The sequence below is a fragment of the Asterias rubens genome, chromosome 2 (genome assembly GCF_902459465.1).
Source record: "Asterias rubens chromosome 2, eAstRub1.3, whole genome shotgun sequence".
Taxonomy (NCBI): Eukaryota; Metazoa; Echinodermata; class Asteroidea; order Forcipulatida; family Asteriidae; genus Asterias; species Asterias rubens.
The window spans coordinates 15,945,273-15,969,370 of NC_047063.1; the positions used below are offsets into that span (position 1 = coordinate 15,945,273).

A 24,098-nucleotide genomic window follows, 5' to 3' on the forward strand; every position below is an offset into this window, starting at 1 on the left:
TCATCATGATTAGTCATCCTAATCTATATGAGTATAGGCTCCCATTATTAATTTCAAACACTGAATCTTAAAGGAACACGATTAGAAAAATGTTTTAAAAGTAGAATATAATGATCCACGCAAGTATCACTCGAAATTGAGTATTGACTAACACGACGGTCGGCCATTTATAAATGGCCGACCGTGTTAGTTCGCAAAGTAAAAGGAAAACCACGCAATCTCGAGTGATACTTGTGTCGATCATTATATTCTACTTTTAAAACATCTTTTTAACCATATATGCATTTTATGAAAACCGTTTACAAACGCTTTTCAAAGACAAAATCGACCGATCCAAGGCAACGTGTTCCTTTAATGCAATTACTAACTTTTCAAGTGTAACTATAAACTATGTAAACATAATCAAAATTCCTTAAATAGGTTTTCCCGACCAGTTTCAACAAAATTGTATTAAGTTTCGCATAAATAAGCAAGAGGCTGGTCAACCATTCATATTTTTGGGTTGCAGCAACACCATGTGTGTATCTACTTGCCAGGTATAGTTTGTTCATATAGAACATATAGTCTTTCATTCAATTGTAAATAGGTAGGCCTAGGTAGACTTTCGGGAAAAAAAATTATAAGATGTAGTAAAAAGATGTAAAAAACGAACCCGATGTTAAAAATAACGAAATCGTCGTAGTGCATGAAAAAGACACTGATGCAATAGTGGCTAAAAGTAAACCCTAGTTTGAATAGTCCGGGGAAACATGCGTGGACTTATTTAAATGCAAAAAAGGCAGCTGTAGTAAGTTAGTTTTTCAGTTTTCAGACACGGTGCTTAGCCCGGGCTTAACCAACGATGACATGGCTTGCTGTTTGGGTGATCTACCACCAACCAGGCTTCGGCTAACCTGCACCGGGGGAAGCTTCAACGTTGCAGACGGCAGCTGGGCGACCTTTCTCCCCTCGGTCGTACTCTCCTCCGGAATCTCGTAATTCGGGTTTGAAGACGCACCAGTCGAGTTCCCGATTTCAAGATTATCAAGTTCTACTTGGAGTTCTGGGCCAATCTCTGAGCGGAATTTGACTATATCGAATGGAGGTGGTGATAGTAGTCCTTGGGTTACATCCGGAGCTCCTAGGTTGCTAGGGAGAGCTATATCTTCCATGAAGCAACTGTCGTCATCGTCAGAGCTCTCAATAAAAGACGGCATTCTCGCCATGCTGAGTCGTCTGCCAACTTCGTGGTAATTGTCTGGCGGGGCCGAGCCCATGTTCTTACCGTTGTCCATAGCGATTACACTCTGCCTCCTTGCCGGTTTCAGCATGGTGGAAGCATGTTCTTTCCTGCTGTTAAATGACTCCATACATTCCTTCTGGGTTTTCGTCTCATTGCGAACCGAGTACATGTACCTCCCTTTCGCGGCGAATTTAGAGAGACCCTTTTTGTCTGTGTGGGTTTCCGTGGATACTTCCGTTACCGAATGATGACGTAGTGCTCGCCTTGATGCTTCCATTTCATACAGCTCCTGCCTGAGCTGATGCTGATACCGTGAAATGTTATTCGCTGCCCGCTTCTGGAGTTTGTCCATCTGCTTCTCGGTGTTGTTTAACCGGTTCTTCTCGGCAGCGTTGATGATGCCGTTTCGGTGCCGTGTGTGAGCGCTGTGACGCCGTATGTTCTCCAGACGTTTCCTGGCGAGGATGTCACCGGCATCGTGCTTTCGTTCCTTTCCCTTCGTCTTCGTCTTGTCCTGCTCTGCTGCTGTTCGTCCACGGATATCTAGCGGGAGTTTGGGGGTAGACTGCTGAGTAACAAACGGAGCTGCAAGGAGCGTAGACATCTTCAGTTAGTCAAGTTTATCAATCTCAGAGAAAGACTGATGTGTACATGAGATATTAAACTGTGATGATTTGGTGCTGCTCAAGAGTGAGCATTTTCTTCAAATTGTCAAACTTAATTTCTTTTTTCAAAGACGGTAAGTGGAGCCCCATTTTGTTCAGATTGTCGAGCTCAATGAAGGTTCTCATTTATCAAGAAAAGTTCAAACCAGTGGTCCGGTACAGTATCCAAGACATTTTAGTATGCTATACAGACAACAGTTTCTAAAAATGAAATATCACTTCAAAAGAAAAGTTTGTGATCCCAGCTCTGCATATAACGGTCTCTCCTGTGCCAGTTATATTCCGCAATTAAAAGTTCGCCTACTCAAGACGAACGGGGCAACTGCATCAACCTTTGTTGACATCCTATAGATACCGTCAAAGGAGATAATCCCATAATCCAAAATAGATTTTTAATCTCACAGCAGGGAAGGTACCAAGGACCCGAAGGACCCAAATTGGCATATGAGGGCTTGCCGATCGATACCGGAAAATGAGAGGCTCAATCCTGCCGTGAATGCGGGAGGCACGGGCCCGTTGGTTAGACTTAGTAACAAGAGGGTAGATTAATGACAGATCAGTCGGGCTAATTAGTTGCCCTTTTCGTGGTCCACATACGTCATTGTAAACAATGTACTTATATTTCAAATACAAGACCTGTAAAGAGTTGCTCAATAATTATCTGTTTTTTTATTTTGGTGTCTTTGTAACCAAAAGTGTGCCCATGGTTGTGGCTGTTCACCTAAAATAGCTTCCAATGTTTTGTTAACGTTTTGCAACTATTTTCTGTGTGGTGAATTGGGCAAAAGGTAAACATTATAGAGAAATTTCACTGGCAAACAAAAGTAAAAGTTGTTATTATTCAAGAGTCAGGGCATCACGGACACCAGCTAAACAGCAATCATACGATCATACACACAACTACAATTCTTTCCTCGAACACACAGCAGCCCTTATCGACATTAAGAAAAGGGGCCGTTAAGAAAAGTAAGGATGTATTTCTTCCATGAATTCACCATTATTATTATTCCAATTAGGTTATTACAATAAAGGTACTTAGTTGTAGCCTTCACATTTGTTTTGCCCGAAGGCAATACCTATATGAGTGTGACGCTACCAAGGGAATGTCATCTCACTCTGAATTCACGGAAAATTTAGATAGAGAGAGTCCACAATAAAAATCGAAGAAAAAAAGGTGTGTAAACTCACACATACGACTTTCACAACATCCATAAGTTCTTTTTTATACGCAATTCTATAAACGCCCCATTGATCGTACCGTCCAGAATTAGGGCATCAATGTTTGTGTATCGAAGTGTTCTCTAAGCGGCTTTTCACTTCAAGCTGTGACAGACTCACAATTGAGTTCAGAGGAGTTTCCAAACTTAAGTTACAATCCTCTTATGGGATTTGTCACTTCGGACCAATTCAACCAGATGATCATAATGACAATTGCTAAAGTAAAAACAACTCAGAAATGCACCACTTTCCTATGGCATAGGCTTATAACCTGTGACTTAACACTTTTCTTGAATGAAGGACTTCCTTTTCTGACTGTATAGAAAAGGGCAAGAAAACATCTTCTAATAGATGTAAAATTTGCGTCGGGGATAAAGAATATTATCTGGTGTTTAGAATAATGTGTGTAGCCTAAGCACAGTATACTCATTATTTTCCTGAGTTTTGTGGACAAAAATTACAGGAATTTATAACTCGAGATGGATTTGAACCCTCAACCTCTGCCAATCTAGAGCAGATGCATTACCAACTAGACCACCGAGATCGCGCGCCATCAAGACGCAGTTCGAATCCTCTTAGATGCCCTTCTTGTTGTGTTTCAAATATAGCAAGACACCCTTTGACTACAAATTCAGTCAAGATATACTCTAGATGAGCGAGGCCTTACTGGTAGACGCAACTTTGTCTGTCTATTTGTTCCATCATCAACTTAAAATTATAAGTGGGCCCAACGCCCAACATTTTGAAAGTGTTCAATCTTGAGAGTTGCCAAGAACCCACCAGTGCGCCTCACACCCTCGAGCTTGACTATACTGCATGGTATCCTACGACGACTTTATATATTCACGAACATTGAACAACTAGAAGCTTACAGAGATTGACTGTATCATTGATGTTGTCAAAAACCATACAATACATCAGCGGTAACTACACTGCAAAACAACTGGGGTGTCAAGTTAACACCATGGACGTTACCACGTTATAAGATACTGAAGCGAGAATCAGAAGTAACACCTCCCTCAGCGTATTACAAAACATTGATTTCTGAAATGTGTTTACATTGGTGATACAGCAGCACCGTATAAAAGAAGTTAATTTGATTCCGTCTTCAGTAGTTAATTTGATAACACCCATGGTTTCATAATTTACACCCCAGTTTTTGCAGGTGACTAATGGCTCTAACATAACACCACGCCCACAAGTTGAAACATCATTCACTTTAGATTAGTTACTATTCGCAATATTCGTCACTATTTCTACAGCTCACACAGTGTATACAAATTATTGATCAAATAGTGAAAAACAGGGCCAAGCGATTCAAGAAAGTAGGTTGAGTACACACATGCATGAGTGCACAGTGTACGAGTGCCGCATAAGCACTCGCAAGGCGGTGTTCTTGACTTTGTATAATATCCGATTGCAACCTTTAACCAGATTGGAGCTCGCAATTAATTTCATTAAAATTGCAGCAAAGTGCGTATAAATAACGCAGTGGGGTAATGATGTTTGTGGTGTCCGATAACCTGAATAATTAACAGGGTACTTGGGGGTGTCAATCGGCCAGTGAAAGAGGGGGGCTGAATGAGACTTAGCTTGGCAGCCGGTAGGCAATCGACCGGCTCATCGTGGGTTCGATCGATGGTGGTGGGTAGCCATAAGAGAGTTGTATTTAGGTCTCAAGGTTGGTTATAATCTCTTATGGCTGGGGAAGTGACTGCAGGTAGAAGCTTAAAGGCACTGGACACGTTTTGTTCAAAGACCAGTATTCTCACTTGGTGCATCCCAACATATGCACAACATAACAAACAACAGGTTCATATTTATCAATATAAACCACAAGGTTCATATTTAACTACAATTCATATTTTACTACAATTTGAACATTTTTGGCTCAATTGGTCATCGAAGTTGCTAGAGAATAATGAAAGAAAATATACCCTTGTTGCATTACCTTGGTGTGCTTTCAGATGTATTAAAGGCTTGAGGTTGTATATTATTATTTGAGCGACAATTACCTCTTTCTAAAACAAACTTCATTACTTTAGAGGGAGCCGTTTTTTACAATGTTTTATACTATCGACAGCTCTCCATTGCTTGTTACCAAGTAAGTTTTTATGCTAACAATTTATTGTTTTGAGTAATTAGGAATAGTTCCTCGCAGTTATAAAGGCACTGGACCGTTAACTGTGAGGAAGTAGAGCATAAACCTATAAGACCGTATCTGAATTGTCGGCTACGGCTACGGCTTCGTTGCATATAGGGGCGTTGCTAAGTCGTAGCCGTAGCTGCAGCCGCCAGATCAAAAATAGTATGTTCATTAGCTGTTCCGACCTTATGTCGGAAAAACTGTTTCAGCTACTCTTTTCTTCTTGGCCAGCAGGAAGTGGGATAAAAAATAAAATAATAATTGACTGCTTCGTTCCTTTTTAGAATCTAAACCAAGGTAAAAAAAATTGTTCCTGAACAATATTTTAGTCACCGACGTCAAAAAGATGACAGCACTTCTCATTCTCAGCGTTGAATGTTCGGCAAAAACAAAAATGGAAGAAAGCAACGCCACCTTCAAGCTCTACACATCAACGAAATATGTACAGGGCGATGAAACTAGTGTTGTGACGCCACGATGACGCCATCAGCATGACAATCTGTCCGCTGGGTATTCTGTCCCCGTCCCCCATGGGAAATTAACTAGCAGTGTCATGGCCGAACGGTTAAGAGCACTGGATTCAAGCTCTGGTGTTTGATCAGCAGGGTGTGGGTTCGGATCCCAGTCGCGACACTTGCTACATAAAATTGGGGAGGTAGTGCTTTCTGCTCTACCGGCCAGGCTTCGAATTGATGATACCCAAGCCTAACATTCGTATGGACTGTGAAAGGGGTAACCCTGTTTCAGCCCAAGGAGTAGGTGGCAACGCCCACACCTTGAAGTGGCCTTCAGGCCTTGTGTGTCAGGCGACTTGCATAAAATAAAAAAAAAAATAAAAAAAAACATGGTCCGAAGAGTGATTCAAAAAGAGGGCGCTATCAGAAAAAGTTTGTGCCACAGACATAAAGAACACTTTATATCTGTGGTTGGTACACAGTTTGCCAGGGGTGTGGCAGAATCTCCTGCCGCACCGGTGCTACAATACAAATTTACATTTTTGTTTGGTTTAAAGACACTGGACTCTGTTGGTAATCACTCAAAATAATTGTTGCATAAAAACTTACTTGGTAACAAGCGGCCACCTAGCGTATAATAAAATTGTGAGAAACGGCGTCCACTGAAGTAACGTAGTTTTCGAGAAAGAAGTAATTTTCCACGAGTTTGATTTCGAGACCTCAGAATTAGATTTTGAGGTCCCGAAATCAAGCATCTGAAAGCACACTTCAACGTCGTGTGACAAGGGTGTTTTTTCTTTCATTGTTATCTCGCAACTTCGACGATTATTTTGTGCATATCATGTTGAGATGCACCAAGTGAGAAAACTCGTCTTTGACATACCAAAGTGTCTTCGACAGTCACCAAGGGGTTCAGACCTTTAAGTCCTATAAAATGTTTAAGAAACAGTCATGTACACTTAACAGTATAGTGAGAGTTCCTCTTGTATGGATGACCTTAAAACGCAATTGTTTACGAGAGTGGACATTTTTAGGGAGCGCGGCAAGAGATTTGACTACGGTAATGTACTTTGTAAACAGTTTGTATTTCCAATACAACACTTTGGTATTTTAGATGTTAGTTTTTTACGGACAACAGTCAATCATTCTATTCAAAAAGTGTCCTTCAAATTGGGGATAAGTTGCCGAATGTCTAAGCTTTAAAAGGACACTTGTCTCGGACCCAGGGCTTCTTAAAACCACAAGCAAACATCTCTTACTCGGCAATGTCAATGAAACACTCAAAGAGACAATGAACGCTCAAACAGGCCATGAGAGTTTGGCAAAATTGCTACAATTAAAGAAGGGGAAATATCCTATCCTAATATACAAGGATCAAACAAAACAAACGAATTTAACGGTAACGTTTATTTGTTAATGGATAAACGGGTAAATGAATCAACAAGTGTTTCTTCCTATATAGCCTTTTTAGGACATGCTATTCCTCGGATCATATAAAACAATGCGGAAAGTTGAAAACCAGGCTATGATAGTAGAGCTGTTTAGCTGAAAAGAAGATGGGAATGAAATGATTGTCCGGTGTGATATTTAGAAAATGACTGTGGGAGGTGACTCTGGCAACGATATGGTGAGTTGGTTGAAGATGTAAACAGTCCACGTAGACATTTCAACGGCTGAGACAACCTTAAGATATGCTCCAAGAAGATGGGTTGGTGACACACTGGATGTAATACAGAAGCATTTAAGATGAATCTACATTTAAGAATAAAACTCAAGCATGCGGTACCAGGAGCTCTGGTTCAATTAAAGACCGAATGGTGATCTGTAAATTTGTTTCCTTGTGTTGAGATCATAAAGCATCGAGGACTCACTAAAACTAAGCATCAACATCATGAAAACACACCTTGGCTATGATTGGAGCGTCAAATCTCAAAACTGAAGTAACTATACTCATGATAAGACATCGCGGTTGTATATAAACCAGTGATATAGGAACAACTACTCTTGACTGACAATTTTCAATTCCTTTCTGGACATTACAACATAAGCCAAAGGTTATTCATGTTTGTGAAATGAAACATGATGCAGACGAGGCATTTTAAAGGCAGCTTGGACAAGACGCAACAATCCTTCTTAGGATGAGTCTCAACATGAAAACTTAGGCCTAGTCGACAATAGTACCTTTAATGTTAGTTTATACCAACTGACCAACCAACTCCTGATTTGAAAAAGTCATTTATTCATCATGTTCCAAGACATCGACCCCTACTCTACAGAATACTACGCCGTGACAGACGCCCGTACCTGCCAGCTGAACAGCACGGAGAAAGCCAAGCTACAGCTCGTACTACGGCACATCGAGAGAGCTTACAAGCTCACTGAGAGTAGGGTAGACCGATACAAGCAACAACTTCGACGGGACTTGATCGACTTGGAAGCCCATAAGATGGCAATGAGGTCACATGCTCTGGGATTTAAGCAACTGCAGCAGTTGGATGATGCTTCACAACGAGAGATGCTCAAGGTATAATATGACAAAGCCAACCAATTTAAATTCTTCCTTATAACGTTCTTTTTATTAAACACAACTTGCACTAAACTCAAACCTCTTTATCATCTTTTCTCTGAGCTATTTTTTAATCAACAACAATTAGCTCACAACTCTAAGGGCCTTGCCACACGAGGTAACCTCTACTGGGACAGGACCACTTTGGTATAGCACAGGAGTATTTTTTTCCAAATAATGTCTTACGATCCCTAAGAAAAATATGATAGAAATGAATGTTTTTTCTTTTTGGAGATTGCCTGGAACTGGTTGCCCGTAAATTGCCCCCGTTGACATTGCCCCGTGTGATATGGCGTTTAGAGCTATCCAAAACTACATGAATGTTGAATGTATCTGCCCACCCCACAGGGGGTAGGGCCTTCACGTGGCGACTCTTACATTAATCTACCGACACTACTAAGAAGTGGGTGTACGCCAAACACGGGACAAAGAGAGAAACCACAACAAATGAGTTTAACAATAATGATAACGTTTTCAACCAAATAAGATTTCATCGTTAATTTTCATAAACAATACAAATTCCTAAACAGTCCCGAGTACATGCCGAAACAAATCATGCTTGTTACATACCATTTAGTTTTATCAAGTTTAGCACGTCATGCGCACCAAAGCTTTGGAATATTCTCCTTATCAGGGAAAACCCAATCAATCGTGCCCAAGGTGGGATTCGAACAGGGTCCTAGAGAATAACTAGACTCAACTCAAGTCCCAATCCTGTGCCATCGCCAGAAAACTACTGTTTTGTGATGCTCGGCATTCCCCAACCTGCTCCGCAAGCTGCTATACGGCTTGTTTGCCAGTTGGCACAACTATGCTTAGGGACCTCTCACACGAGAACGGGACTTGAATCAATTAGTATAGAAAATAACGGCCACCCTGAACACCCATTATGATTTGAACCCATCAATTTACTTATCAATATCATTTCTTTCCTTACTCAAGGTGGTCTCACAACGTGGTAGATACAACTACTCCTTAAAGAGTGAGGTCAAGTTTCAACGTGAACTGATGTTCACATACAATGCCCGACTAGAACACTCCAAGAAGCTCCTAGAGGCTTCCAAGAAACAGAGTCAAGAAGCTATGGCCAAGGGAGATCTCGTCTGTAGTCAGTTCACTCGAGTGGACGACTTAGAGAAGTCAGAGGATAGGGGTCAAGGGTCAGATACGCCATCCTGTTTGATATTTCCAAGTATGTGAGTTTCTACATGCAATACCATCATCACAGGTGAAGACGAAGTTGGAGCCATGTGTCATTAACTGCCACGCTGATATCACTGTGAGAGGAACATAAAGGAGTTGCTTTGGAGATTCACCTGCAAAGACACTAGAGGCTGCAACCTTTTTGAAAACCTTTCTACAACTGTACAGCTTTCAGATAACCTGAGAATGGTTGGTATTGGCTTGGATCAGCTTTACCTAGCCACACAAACAACTGAAAAAACAATAAGATGGTCAAGAGCAATGCCCATGCTATGATTGCGTATTGAAGACGTCACCATTGTGACAAACGTATCTCAAATGAAGGTGATAAAAAACATACCTCATGACAAACAATTCATAAATACCCCAGACAGTTTCTCTACTCCTATTGGTGGAGAGCGCGTGGGGGTGTTTAAACGGTTGATAATGACCAGTGTTTATGACCGGCTTGCTTCCGCATGTCAGGCGCGCAAGATTATCACGCGGAACGCAATTCATAGCTATTAGTAACAGCACTCAATCTATTTCTAAGCGCACCCGCGTAATCTGTTTCTAAGCGCACTGGCGTAAACACAACCCACGCACAACAGACTCTTCACAAAGTTTGTGAAAAATATATTTCAAACCTTTATCACACGGCAATTCGACCCTGCCGGCTTTAAACGGCCGTGTAAGAACTCGTCGCTACCCTTTTATTCCCTTACTTAGTCCCTTTCACATTGCAATCAAGACACCATCTCCCCTAAAGTACCGGCATTGCGTTGACTTTTTGTGTTCTAGCAAGTTTGCTTTGGGCTAGTAATACTTTTCATATTTGTTAGTTTCAAAACCCCTTGACCAATTCTGTAAGGCAAATTTGGTGACAATAATGCAAATAAATGTGTGTGTAAAGTAGATTATTTTGTTCAACTGAGGATTGTGTGCTGGTCACATCAATCATAGGTTTAAACTTTTGCTGTGCTGTAGGATTTATTTGGGTGCAGTTGTTTCGTTTAAACAATCAAATTGTTTTCAATGAACGCTGATTGAAGTATGTTATGAGTTTGTTTCGCATTCATATGGCAAAATAATCAGAAACCAGACTTAAGTCGGACAAATATCATACCTGATTTAAGTCATTTCACATAAAAAAATATATGACAAAATAACGACAACATTAAAAATTATCTCATTACACAAACAGTTTATTTTGAAGCTTATCTTTTAGTTTTGGTATAAACGTTTCACACAGACTGGATTTTGACAGTGACATTGATATGCATATTCTGTTAACTTAAACATGACGACACGTTTCTACACTTTGTTTACTTCTCTGAAAACTCCAAGGTGATTGAGTTGAACAGGCATGAAAAGTGGTCAGTGGGAAAAAAACAGGGCCTGAACTTTGGAACGCTAGATGGCCGCAGACTTACCAGGTAAATTGCCATTCAACATAACTTAGAACAATGGACCGTTCTTTTGCAACGTCACAGCCCGAGGTTTTGCCAACCCAGGTTGGAAAAGTATGGAAAGCCATAAATGCAAATCAAAAACAGATCACTACTGTCTGTAAGAATGATGAAAAAATATTCAAACATTGTTAAAAACAACGCAACGAATTATGGGAGGTATTTTATTTAGGTGAAAGTTTGCAGAAATCATGAGTTTGGTTAAAACGTCTGTTAATACGATGGGTGTTTTACAAACATTCCGCCGTCTATGGGTTTACCTGGGAAATCTGCTGCCACCTAGCACCCAAATGTCCCCCATTTATTGAGTACAAGGGCTAACCTACATAAACATACTTGTGTATAGCTTTGATGAAGCTCTAAAATAGAGCTTTCAGAAACAAATTCTCTGGTTTTTACAAAGGCAAAATATTTTTTTTTTTTTTTTAAATGGCGAATTATGACAAAATATCATGCCTGGTTTAACCAACCTTGATATGTAGGATTTGAAACTTTGCATAGTGAAGATACAATCCAGTGGGGTTTACAGAGAAACCATTGGTTCTTTTCTCAGAACCTCCACCGCTAATGAGCGACTTGGTATCTCCGCAAACCTCACCTGATTAACCACTCCTCCAAGAGAGACAACTTCTGCAGACCGGGTCTGTAAACAAAAACAAGATGATTCTCTTGAAAATTATTGTTCTCATATGTCTTCTGTACTTTAAGTTCCACAAAATGCAACTTACTCATTAAAAATGTATTATTACAATACTTACAATTAATGTGCTCTATTTATATTTTCAGAACAAAATATATTGGATTGCTTTTCCCCTTGATTAAAGGCACTGGAGACCTTTGGTAAATTGTCAAAAACCAGTCTTCTCACTTTATGCATACAAAAACAAACGTGTCAAATTTTGAGCTCAATCGGTGTTGTCGAAGTTGCGAGAAAATAATGAAAGAAAAGCACCCTTGTCGCACAAGTTGTGTGCTTTCAGACGTTTTGAATTCGAGACCTCAGCTGACGTCTCAAATTCAATTCAAATATTTTAGTGAGAAAATTGTTTTTCTCAAAAACACGATACTTCAGAGGGAGCCATTTCTCACAATGTTTTATACTATCAACAGCTCTCCATCCATTGCTCGTTACCAAGTATGTTTTTATGCTAACAGTTATTTTGAGTAATTACCAATAGTGTCTAGTGCCTTTAAGCGCTTTAAATGAAAATGTGTGTCATTCTGTGAATTTCTCCTTCCTTCGGTGCTCTTAACCGCTCGACCACGATACTTCCACATGAGTGGCTAGTCTCCATCGGTATCAATCAGCCCCAGTAGGTAAACAATTTAAGGCTAGTTAGTCATTGTCATACTGAGAACAAAAATATATCGCAAATCAGATTAAAAACGAAAGAACATTACCGCTGATAACAAAATATGTAATAAGCGTACAATATTCTCATTTATGAATGCATCAATTTCTCTACCCTTCCTCAAGCCAATACTTTCCATTTGTGTGCATGAGGGATGTAAACGAGAACCACTAAATACTCACAGATCTCAACTTGGGCCATCATCGGACATGGTATAATGATCTTCAACTTCAGACTGTTCCCCAACTGTGTACTTCAAAGCAACATCCAAATATCTGCACCAAAACAATATTAATAGATCGCAGATGAAGTAGTATTATTTAAAATAAAAAAAACATTATTGGCTAAATAGTTATTTTAGTTTAGTTTATTTCGGGTGGTGTCCACGAACTGTGTGCACTGCTATCCATAGCTCTGCAAATAGAAAGGTCACCAAATGTAACTAGTTTCATTGCTCATTGACGGATTCCCAGATGGTGACAGGCACGACAGGTTCAGATCCAGATGTAGTTAGTTTGGATTTGTTAATAATAAATAATGATTAAACATCTACACGTGTAATGCGCCATCTAACTAGTGTACAAGACCCTACTCTAAGGTGCAACACACAATTGTTTTTAATTTTTTTTATTTTATATTTAATGGTTTATTTATTTCGTCAATAGAGATAAAAAAGACAATTGCAGTAAAAATACTAAATTATGGTCTCTAATGTACAATATGGCAGCTAATCGATAAAAACAGTAAACGATAATTTTTTATACGAAACAAAATACACAAAAAGCCAATCTTATCCAAGTACTGTCCCTACACAGATGAGGAAAAAAACACACAACGATAAAAGTTTAAAAACAAGGACAGCAACAACATTATATTGTTTGGTGATAAGATATACAAGATATGTAATTGGGTTTTGTCACAGTTTTGATTGGTCCGACGTGAAATTGTACAGACGCACCCACATCATCTCGGACCAATCAAAACACAGATATGGAAAGCTTACGTCACTGCACGTTTAGCCAATAAAATCATTGTATCCACTGAAATCACGGGTTCTGAAAACAAAATACCTGTTTTTATCCTTGCGGATAAAGACAGGGGACCAGTCTAGTGTTGTCCTTACCTAGAGTTCTTGGTCCCGGGCGTTAGGGTAATGGTTCCTTTAATCACTGTGTCTTGTTCTACTGTGACTGGATCATGTGAATAAAGTACACTCTGTCTCCAATGAGTAGAGCTATCAACAGAAACAACAAAGGCAGTCTTGGATTAATAGATACATCTTACTGCAACTTATTTATTGATTTGTTTAGTCGAGGTATCCTAAACTGTTATCCTTAGGGGCCCTGTGTATAAACAGTTAAAATTAAAACAATAACATAGTCAATTACACAGCAATAACAAAAACCATGAAAAGTCAAGTAAACTAAAAGAGAGGCTAATATATAAGAGCTAAGACTATTTTAAGTAACAAACTAGAATAAACTACAACAAACAGAAGCCAGTTATAGGGCCACTGATTTTCCGCGATCGCGGAAAACGGACGGAATTCGCGGAATCCGCCCTTTGAAACGGAAAACGGGATTTCAGAAAATTTGATTTTTTTTTTTTTTTTTTTTTCTTGACGCCAAAACTATTGAAATTGCATTCTTTATTAAGATTCTTTTGTTAAACTAAAAAGGCATCAGAAATCAGACCATTAAAAAGTACGAGATCGTAACCGTGGATCATTCTGTTCTACTTCACACCATCCTCAATGTTTACACACATGATGTACACACGTTGTTAACATGGTTAAGCGAAGGGCATTATTCGCGGCACGTTTTAAACATTTTTTGTTCACCCAAATTGCATTTTCTCCCTCTCTTTTACCAACAATCATACACAAACTAGCTTACCTATGATCTATAAGAACACATACAATGTTTTTTCATCTCGGAAAGGTCTAAAATAAAACCGTAAACTGTCAACATTCTGTCGCCAAAGCGAAAACAAAATGGCTGACATTTTGTTTGTGGATGGAGAATGGTCACATCCATAGACTTGTTTCCAAGTCTTTGATCATGCTGAAACAGCGCCCTCTTGTGGATACACTCCTGTCATTAGCCTACAATGTGGCTGATGCAGAGAATCAACTGCAGTTTTAGACTTGGAATCAAGTCTATCACATCATGTGCATTGATACTGCAGTCACAGTGCAACCTTTTTAGAACAGCAGTATACAAAATAATCCACAATTATAAAAAAAAGTATTTTTTTGAAATTTGTCAGTTCAAATGAACATTTTACGAAGTCAACAGTGCAACTTATCTCAAATTGATTTTTATAAGTGTGTCCCTGGGTATTAAACAACCTTTTATCTAATTAAAAAAGCATGAAACGGAATTTTTTGTGCCTGAAACGGAATTCATGTTTTTGCCAAACGGAATTTGCACTTTTCTGAAACGGAAAATCAGTGGCCCTACAGTTACTGCCAAAGCTGCAAGAATCGGGCTAACCAATTCACACATACAAACTCTACTTCAAAGTTGCAAAACACCAGCCGTCGATTTCACAAAGAGTTAGGACTCGTCTTATCTCGAGTTAGGACGAGTAACTCGACCTACCTTAAGATTAATCTTAAGGTCTGCATACTACAGTGCAGGGTTGGGACTCGTCCTAAGTCATAAGATTAATCCTAAGTTAGTAAGAGTTTTTGTGAAATCAACGGCAGTACCTTAAGGCGAGCTAAAAGCTTGTACAAAGTAGATGTAGGAACAGATGTTAAAGACAATACAAAATTAATATACAGGGTATGTATAAGATTAAAAAGTTAAAAGCAGAAACTTGATATTGTTAAGAGTTTGACAGTGAGATTGAAACACTTACTGTTTGCTTGGTGATGTAGACAGTAACACTGACTCTTTTCTCGGTATGTCAAAGGTCACAGTAAACCAGGTCACAAACCCACAAAACTTTGAAGCACCAAAACACCTCACATCAAATGAGCCCTGGAATATTAGGTTATTGATGAATATTCAGTACATCAGTTGAAGATTAAGAAGTAGAGAGGCATTTACGCACCGGATTATTAAAACTACCACAAAGGCCGAGGATTTTTGATAAGGAAATAATTCAGTTAATGAGAAGAGAAGGAGAGGTCATCCAACAAAATCATGGACGAACGACATAAAGCAGAGGACCAGCCAGGAAGTGGCATCTGCAGCAAGATCAGAAGCGGATCGAGATTGTTGGTGTGGACTGGTGTTTACTACCACAGCAACTGGCGCCAGAAGACTGAAAAGAGCAAGCGATAGCGAACATGCTGACTGCTCATAAGCAATACTGAATACAGAGCAGTTATTTCACAGATAATGGATGGCACATTCTCTGTTGCAGACAGACCTGTAATAGTAAGACTGACACTAATCAAGATGATTATAATATAGATTTGGACATAGTACAAACCACCAAGTGAAAAGTGCAGCTTTAAAAAAGATGGCTAGAAAAATGTATACAAACAAAGCAAGAGAGGCACATTGAAGTACAGTACACACATCATACACAAAACTTTAAGTCAAAAATAAGTGAGTCTTGATGAGAGATTTGATTATTAATATTATAATCTTTTGTATGATCACAAACAGTAAAACACACTACAAAGAAATACAAGGCAAAATGAAGAACTAGAAAACAAAAACAAAAACCATTCAAGCTCGACACATAGGTCTGCAGTCTGGGCCAAAAGGGATTCACAGACGAAAAGTAAAAACTAAAAAGCCAAAAACTAACAATTTGATCCATCAGTTGGTTAGGGGGGGGGGTGCACTACACCCTTGTCTTAATGCTGTAATTACCCAGCTTGGAATCCCAACCATACCTTGACAGATTGTAGTTCTTGTACAGTTATTTTGCTGATATCAATGGTTGCTACTTTAGTTTCATGGGCAATAAGGTCAGACCCAAACACTTCTTCAATTTGAACAGATCCTGGTGGGAAAAAATGAAAATCGAAAACTCACAGTAACTCACATAAAATCAACCCCACCAAGTCCCTTAAAGGCTCTAGACATGTTTGGTAAATACTGTTAAAGACCAGTATTCCCACTTGGTGTATCCCAACATATGCATACAATAACAAAATCGGTGAAAACTTGGACTCAATTGGTCATTGAAATTGCAAAATAAACTGTAAAAGAACAAACACCCTTGTCGCACAAATTTGTGTGCTATCAGATGCCTGAGCACGACTTCAGGCTGAAACAAACCATACAGTTGGATTTTGAAGGGTTTGGCTGGTTAGGGTTTATAAACTCTCGTTTCTCATCTTTAGTTTTTGCAGTGTTGAAAAAGTCTTTGAAAAATCAATTCACTCCAAAGATGTTTTCACACTTTCCAATACATTATCACACATTTCTAACAATGGAACACTTTGATATGAGTTGCTCCAAGACTGTCTGCTCATCACACAAATTTTATCTTATTCTTGTGTCTTTTTTAGGACCAAATTTTTTCGACTAACTGAATTATGAACACTTACCAAAGATACATTTTTTTGCGTATGGGATCATACACTCCATATCCAGACCGTATTTACCTTTTAAATCTGACCAAAAATCAATTCTGAAACACAAAAAAAAACAGAGAGACCATTTACCTTGGAACAGAAGGTCTTCTGTGTTATGAAAAGTCAATACAAGTGCTTTTAAAATTATAAATGTTATCGATAAATCTGCCACAACTTAAAGACACTGGACACTATTGGTAATTGTCAAAGACCAGTCTTCTCACCCGGTGTATCTCGACATATGCATATAATAAAAAACCTGTGAAAATTTGAGCTCAATTGGTCGTCGAATTTGCTAGATAATAATGAAAGAAAAAACTTCCCTTGTCACACGAAGTTGTGTGCTTTCAGATGCTTGATTTCGAGACTCCAAAATCTAAATCTGAGGACTCGAAATCAAAGTCATGGAAAATTACTTCTTTCTCAAAAACTACTTTACTTCACAGTGTTTTATACTATCAACAGCTCTCCATTACTAGTTACCAAGTAAGTTTTTATGCTAACAATTATTTTGAGTAATTACCAGTAGTGTCCACTGCCTTTAATATAATAAAGTTTTAAAATTTTCAATTACAAAGAGCAAATTTATACCGGCCCAGTTATACAACAAAGAGACGTCTTTAAGAGAAACGTCAGCTAATATTGACGTTGAATAACTGAAAATCATGTTTTTTGTTTTGTTTGTTTGTTTGTTTGTTTAGATGATTTTTCAATCAAGGAAACTCAGCAAACAAGGTAACATAACACCAAGCTGGCAACAGCCAATCTCTCTAAATATTTGATTGACGTCTATGATTATGAATTGCACAAATCAAGAAATTGTGATTCAGAACTAGACGACAATATTAATTACTCATTGTGAAATCAGCGGTTGAGCCTGAGAGATTAGAACCCACAACCTTCTGATTGCAACCAATATACAATTGTTGCCAATAAACAACTGTTGCACGTTGTGACGGGGTCAATGGACCCCAGTCACAGCGTGCAACAATTGTTTTTTGATACCTTGGTAACATTAACATTCATCTTCTCAAAGTTCTGTTGTAATCTTCAAACATTATTTTAACGGAGTATTCATTGTTTAATCAGCAGACGAACAAGAAACAATTCCTTACTGTTCCCTCGAACCCGCTGGTGTTTCGTACACAGCACTGACACGACCAACACTGGGAACGATCAAGGTGATGTACACCGGTGTACATCACTTTTCATGTTACCCGACCCCCGAGCCATGTAACATGCGTTTTTGTTGCATGTCACGTGATCGGTTCTCGACCAATCAAACTCCACAGTTTGCTACCGAGGTACATGTATAACAACACATAATGTCGACTATGAGAAAAGGCAAAAACACCATCAAAATCAAGACTTACCTTTCTTTGTACATCTCCTCATTTGTTATTGGAGCCATGTATAATGAAGCCTGTGATGGTAATATCACTCCATCTTCTTTCAGCCATTTATCTCTAGCATAGACGACTGAGTTAAACATGGACTCGTACAGGAGGAAATGACCCTTCAAATTAAGAACAAAAAACAAGAGATATTAATTCACAGAAATAAGACACTCTTACACCTCAATAAAGACACTGGACGCCTTTGGTAATTGTCAAAGACCAGTATTTTCACTTGGTGTTTCCCAACATATGCATAAAATAACAAAGCTGTGAAAAAATTGCCTCAATTGGTCATCGAATTTGCAAGATAATGATGAAAGAAAAAAAACTTTATTGCATTACTTTGTGTGCTTTCAGCTGCATAACAAAAGGCTTCAGCTGAAGTCTTTTATTATTTGAGTGAGAAATTACATCTTTCATAGAAACTACGTGACTTCAGAGTGAGCCGTTTCTGACAATGTTGTATATTATTGACAGCTCATCATTGCTGAGTACCAAGTAAGTTTTTATGCCAACAATTATTTTGAGTAATTGCCAACAGTGTCTAGTGCCTTCAACGTTTAAGACTTAGAGATAGAAATTCCAATTTAATAAGAGATGAGTCTCCTTACCATCCATTCACTAACTATGACGTCCACCTTCTCAGGTAGCTCTACTTCCTCCACTTTACCCCTGACAATCTGTATCTTGCCACCCATCTTATTGGATTTGACAACCTTCTTCGCCTGCTCGGCTATTGCACTCGCCTCTATGGCATACACTAGGAATGAAGGATAAAAAATATATTATTTGATGATCACTTTGGTTCAGACCAGGCATGATTATTTGGTTCATGGAAAAAGAAGGAACTTTTTTTAGAGTACAAGGGCTGTATTACTTGTGGGTGTGGGGTTTAATCGACTTTTCAGGGTATTCAATCAGTTTTTCTTTATTTTTCAAAGGGCCAAAGAATCTGAAACCAGTCTTAAGTAGGAAGAATATAATACCTGTTGCTTTCTGAGCCATGCTCAAAGACACATGAAAGAATCATAAATGGCGAAAATCTTGGTCTCAAATCACACCCTTTGAGGTTTTTTTTCTGCAAGACACACAATGTGTGTGTGAGGGTAAAACAAGGAGTATAGATCTATTCCAATCATATTCACCTTTCTTAGCCCCTGCCTGCACACAGAAGCAGCTTAAAATTCCTGTTGTGATAAAGAAGGGTTTATTTTAGTTATTCAGACATAACCTTAAACAAAAAGGGGTTTAATTTGGGTCTTTCAAACTACAGCAATCCTGAAACCATGACAAATCCTTAAAGAGGCCAGTGTCCTGATCACAGTGTGTCTGTGGACAGACGTGCATTTCTGAACTCTAATCACTGGTCAAAATGGGACTGCAATTCCTCTAAAAAGTCAAAGGTCTTAGGTTCAATTCCATCAGCATTTTAGTAAGTAAACACCATTGTAAGTTTGGATGACTGTCTATTTAATAATAATAATAATAATAAAAGGGTATTTATAAAGCGCCTTATGCCAGGCCTCAAGGTGCTTTACACGAAATAAAAATACATTAATGTTAAAGGCAGTGGACACTATTGGTAATTGTCAAAGACTAGCCTTCACAGTTGGTGAATCTCAACATACGCATAAAATAACAAACCTGTGAAAGTTTGAGCTCAATCGGTCATCGAACTTGCGAGATAATAATAGAAGAAAAAAAAACCTTGTCTCACGAAGTTGTGTGCGTTTAGATGGTTGATTTCGAGACCTCAAATTCTAAACTTGAGGTCTCGAAATCAAATTCGTGGAAAATTACTTCTTTCTCGAAAACTATGTCACTTCAGAGGGAGCCGTTTCTAACAATGTTTTATACCATCAACCTCTCCCCATTACTCGACACCAAGTAAGGTTTTATACTAATAATTATTTTGAGTAATTACCAATAGTAGTGTCCACTGCCTTTAAAAGCAACACTGAATAAAGAAACAATTTAAATTGTAAGTTGACAGTCATCCAAACCTACTACAATGGTGTTCACTCTCCATCTTAACCCTCCTACTATCTCCTGATAGATTGTAGGGGCCACTGTTTTATAATCCAAAACCATTTAACATCCTCCACTGGTCATGCATGCCAAGTGTACACTTGGTGAAACTATCTGAGTAAGCTGCAAAGCTACAGGAATGAAATTTTGTATGGTTTCAAATGGTCAATGAAAATGTGGGTAACTGATGAAAAGACTACATGAAATCAATACAAATCAATACAATGTTAGTAAGTAACTACACGTACCTGTACCAGCCCCAATATCTGCAACAACTTTGCCAGCAATTTGTTCACAGCAACGGAGAATGGCAAGTCTGAAAATAAAATACAAAGTTTTCTGAAAAGTTATGTAACAATGGTATCCAGTTTCAATGAAACCTCATCAATGAATTCCATTCTTTTTAAGATCTAGGATTCATGTCACAGATCTTTCGTTTGGTGTATTTAATCAACTTCACCTTTTTTTTTCTGAGGGTGGGCTTTGCAACTGAAAATGGCTTTGAACATTAATATTACCTGTATGTGTTTGTTCTTACAGAATCTCTTATCATATCTTCATGTATGGAGACACCTGAATAGGACCTGAAATTAAAATATATAAAAAAATACTTTTGCAAAAGTATGTAATTTAGTATTACAAGACAACAACACATTTTCCCAGTATCCAAGTATGAAGTAAGGAAGAAGTTGACAGGCTGACAAATTTGAAGAAAAAACACTTATTCCGAGAATCATTATGACATCACTCAGTTTGGAAATATAAGGGCCGCCCTCAGCACTGCAAGAAGCAACTCAAGGTCAATTAACTGCATATTCATAAGGTGGTCAGTCGGTAAATGCAAATCAGTTTGCCCTGGCCTTCCATGGTTGCACATAGTATCAAGGAAAACCATGTGTTTTGATAACATTGTTCTTGATATATGTTTATTTGAGATCAAAGTCTTACTTATTGTTATTCTGAAGAAAACAAAACATTTATCTGGACCAAAGATCATAACATTAGTAATGTTTTGTTCCACTTCTCCGATCAATTTGACTCTAGTTCTAAAAAAAAAAGGTCAAACTTACTTGAAGTAGAATCCATCATCATCATGGCGCTTCCTATCAGAGACAAACAAAAACAATCACGGTTTGAAATTTAAAGTTTATTTAATGCAAGTTTAGAAAGCCACTCTTGGTAGTGGGCTGCAGTAAGAAAACCTAGATGAAAAAAAACTTTGGTAACTGAAGGTAGGAAATAATATCCACCTTAAAATTGTATATTACAGATAGTAGGATGGAGAGATATGGCAGTATGTGGACAAAAGTTGTTGGAATTGCTCTTTGTTCTACATCTCTGCAGAGCCATGTTCTCTGGACCCAAGTTCTGGTGTACTTCAGCAGCAGAGTGTGAGTTTGACATGTGCCCTTGAGCGATGCACTAAAAACATAAAAGCTTTGTAAAATGTTGGGAAGTTAAAAAGTGTATTCTGCACTACCGTCCAGGCTCCTGGTGAATTATAATCATGCCTACATCCTTTAGGATGTTACTTGGATTAGTGTCAGTGTTACTTCAGTGTCAGTGTTACTAAGATCAGTGTTAGTGTTACTTAGATCAATGTTAGTGTAACTAAACTCAGTGTTAGTGTGAATCAGCTCAGTGTTAGTGTTACTCTGCTCATCAGTGTTGTGCTAATGTTACTCAGCGTAATGCTAGTGTTCTTTTGCTCAGTGTTAGTGTTACTCAGCTCAGTGTTGGTATTACTCTGCTCAGTGTGAGTGTTACTCAACTCAGTGTTGGTGTTACTCAACTCAGTATTAGTGTTAATCAGCTCAGTGTTAATGTTACTCAACTCAGTGTTAGTGTTACTCAGCTCAGTGTTAATGTTACTCTGCTCAGTGTTGGTGTTCCTCTGCTCATTGTTAGTGTTACTCAACTCAGTGTTGGTGTTAATCAGCTCAGTGTTAGTGTTACTCTGCTCATCAGTGTTGTGCTAGTGTTACTCAGCTCAATGCTAGTGTTATTTTGCTCAGTGTTGGTGTTACTTAGGTCAGTGTTGGTATTACTCTGCTCAGTGTTAGTGTTACTCGGCTCATTGTTAGTGTTACTCAACTCAGTGTTAGTGTTAATCAGCTCAGTGTTGGTATTACTCTGCTCAGTGTGAGTGTTACTCGGCTCATTGTTAGTGTTGTTACTCAGCTCAGTGTTAGTGTTACTCGGCTCATTGTTAGTGTTACTCAACTCAGTGTTAGTGTTACTCAGATACTCAGCTCAGTGCTAAATAATAGCTGAACGTACCGTTTCACAGGAGGCTCCATGGTTCTTGTTTGATTGCCTTCAATGTTTACTACAGATCTTAGTTTCTAATGTTTTAGGCCTATATCCAGTTATCCCATCTCTGTTTGTCTGGTTGTCTGTTACTGTTAGTCTTGTCACTCACTCAGTTTGTCTTGTGTTTTATATCTCTGCCTGAAATAGAAGGAACATCGTGCAAGTATTAAATGTTTATACTATAGTATTAGTAATTAAAACTGCCTGACATAATTATTTAGACCTACGGCAGAGAAGCTTCTTACTTTAGACTATTATATTATGACTAAATAAAGACAACTCAAAACACAAGACAAACATGTTCTGTATACCTGGTGTGACTAAGCTTTTCAGTGGACAGATAGTCTGCTGAGAGGACAGGCAGAATACACACAAAAAAAGCAAGCAACTGCAATGACGAAGGAGACAATAGACCTTTTGCATTGACATCATCCAGCCGCCATCTTTGAGCTCAAACGGTGATGAAACAATCGAAACGCACATAGATTGGCCAATGAAGAACAACCTCCTTTTGACCTCAAGGCGAGGGCGCCGTACTGAAATGACGTCATGTGCATAAGGTCTATAGATGGGGGGGGGGGATAACTTTCCGTATGGCGCCACCACTTTTTCACTCATTTTTACAAAAAGGGATATATCAATCAGGTAAATAAGTTCCTATATTATTTTAGGATAACTTTCCGTATGGCGCCACCACTTTTTCACTCATTTTTACAAAAAGGGATATATCAATCAGGTGAATTAGATACTATATTATTTTATTGCGAATGAAAAAGTGGTGGCGCCATAAGGAAACTTTTCCTTATTTTATATCGAATGAAAAAGTGGTGGCGCCATACGGAAACTTTTCCGATGGGGGTTCGGAAGAGTAGAGAAAAGGTATTTAATTAGTGGTTGTTGTGCAATCATAACTCTGGGTCTGACTGAGTCAGGGACTCGGTATTATATGTATTGCCATGAATGCTCCAAGCTAGTCTCAAACCCACTCACTTGCACTCAGCTCAGTCACACTCACAGTGCTGAGTCAGTCACGAAAGACACACGGTACGACTACGAGTGCACTCCCATATCAGCATGTTCGTTGAGCGTTTTACATGTTTTACGCGAGAGTGCAACGCAACACACGAAGAAGAATATGCCCAGTGGCAAACTGAGACTTTTGTCCAACAGAACCACTGCACTGAATTGTTACATATGGTAGTAATTGCTTACCTTCACCAAACATTTATCGTGGAAACAGCAGCACCATCGCTCGCTGTCTATCTCGTCGTCTGACTCTGACATAAACAACAACACGTGCGCTTTCGCGTTTGTTCTTCCACTCAAAATTAATGTCTTGGACCCAAGGTCTATAAGAAAGGGCCGTTCGATTTGTACGTTGAATTTAGGACAATCACAGCAGGTAGGGTACCATTCTGATATAGCGCCCTCTATAGCTCTAAATCTCACAATCTACATTATTGTAGTAAAATGATAGTACTCATCTAAAAATTATTATATTCAAGCCTGCAAAACGACTACCTGTACCCGTAAAATAGCTCT

General features: G+C 38.7%; 3 protein-coding genes across 4 annotated transcripts; 1 reads left to right on the forward strand and 2 right to left on the reverse strand.

The window, feature by feature from the left end:
- Positions 1-800: 800 nt before the first annotated feature.
- Positions 801-1,826, reverse strand: LOC117303631. Its single transcript, XM_033787850.1, has one exon. The coding sequence runs from the start codon at positions 1,824-1,826 to the stop codon at positions 801-803; it is 1,026 nt and encodes a 341-aa protein (XP_033643741.1).
- Positions 1,827-7,894: 6,068 nt separating this feature from the next.
- Positions 7,895-9,523, forward strand: LOC117307380. The gene is made up of 2 exons (XM_033792118.1): positions 7,895-8,230; positions 9,215-9,523. The coding sequence occupies exons 1-2, from the start codon at positions 7,952-7,954 to the stop codon at positions 9,470-9,472; spliced, it is 537 nt and encodes a 178-aa protein (XP_033648009.1). The 5' UTR covers positions 7,895-7,951; the 3' UTR covers positions 9,473-9,523.
- A 1,531-nt stretch (positions 9,524-11,054) lies between these two features.
- LOC117307381 (protein arginine N-methyltransferase 6-like) lies at positions 11,055-23,879 on the reverse strand. 2 transcript variants are annotated; one of them, XM_033792120.1, is made up of 14 exons: positions 23,769-23,879; positions 22,524-22,690; positions 21,314-21,346; positions 20,762-20,827; positions 20,492-20,559; positions 19,361-19,402; positions 18,827-18,975; positions 18,192-18,334; positions 16,792-16,874; positions 16,132-16,241; positions 15,141-15,262; positions 13,399-13,509; positions 12,458-12,550; positions 11,055-11,566 (listed from the first exon to the last, which is right to left on the reverse strand). In XM_033792120.1, the coding sequence occupies exons 2-13, from the start codon at positions 22,541-22,543 to the stop codon at positions 12,463-12,465; spliced, it is 1,035 nt and encodes a 344-aa protein (XP_033648011.1). In that variant the 5' UTR covers positions 22,544-22,690; positions 23,769-23,879; the 3' UTR covers positions 11,055-11,566; positions 12,458-12,462. The 2 variants fall into 2 exon arrangements, with proteins under 2 accessions (XP_033648011.1, XP_033648010.1); XM_033792119.1 differs by having other exon boundaries at positions 22,524-22,694.
- Between the last annotated feature and the right edge of the window lie 219 nt (positions 23,880-24,098).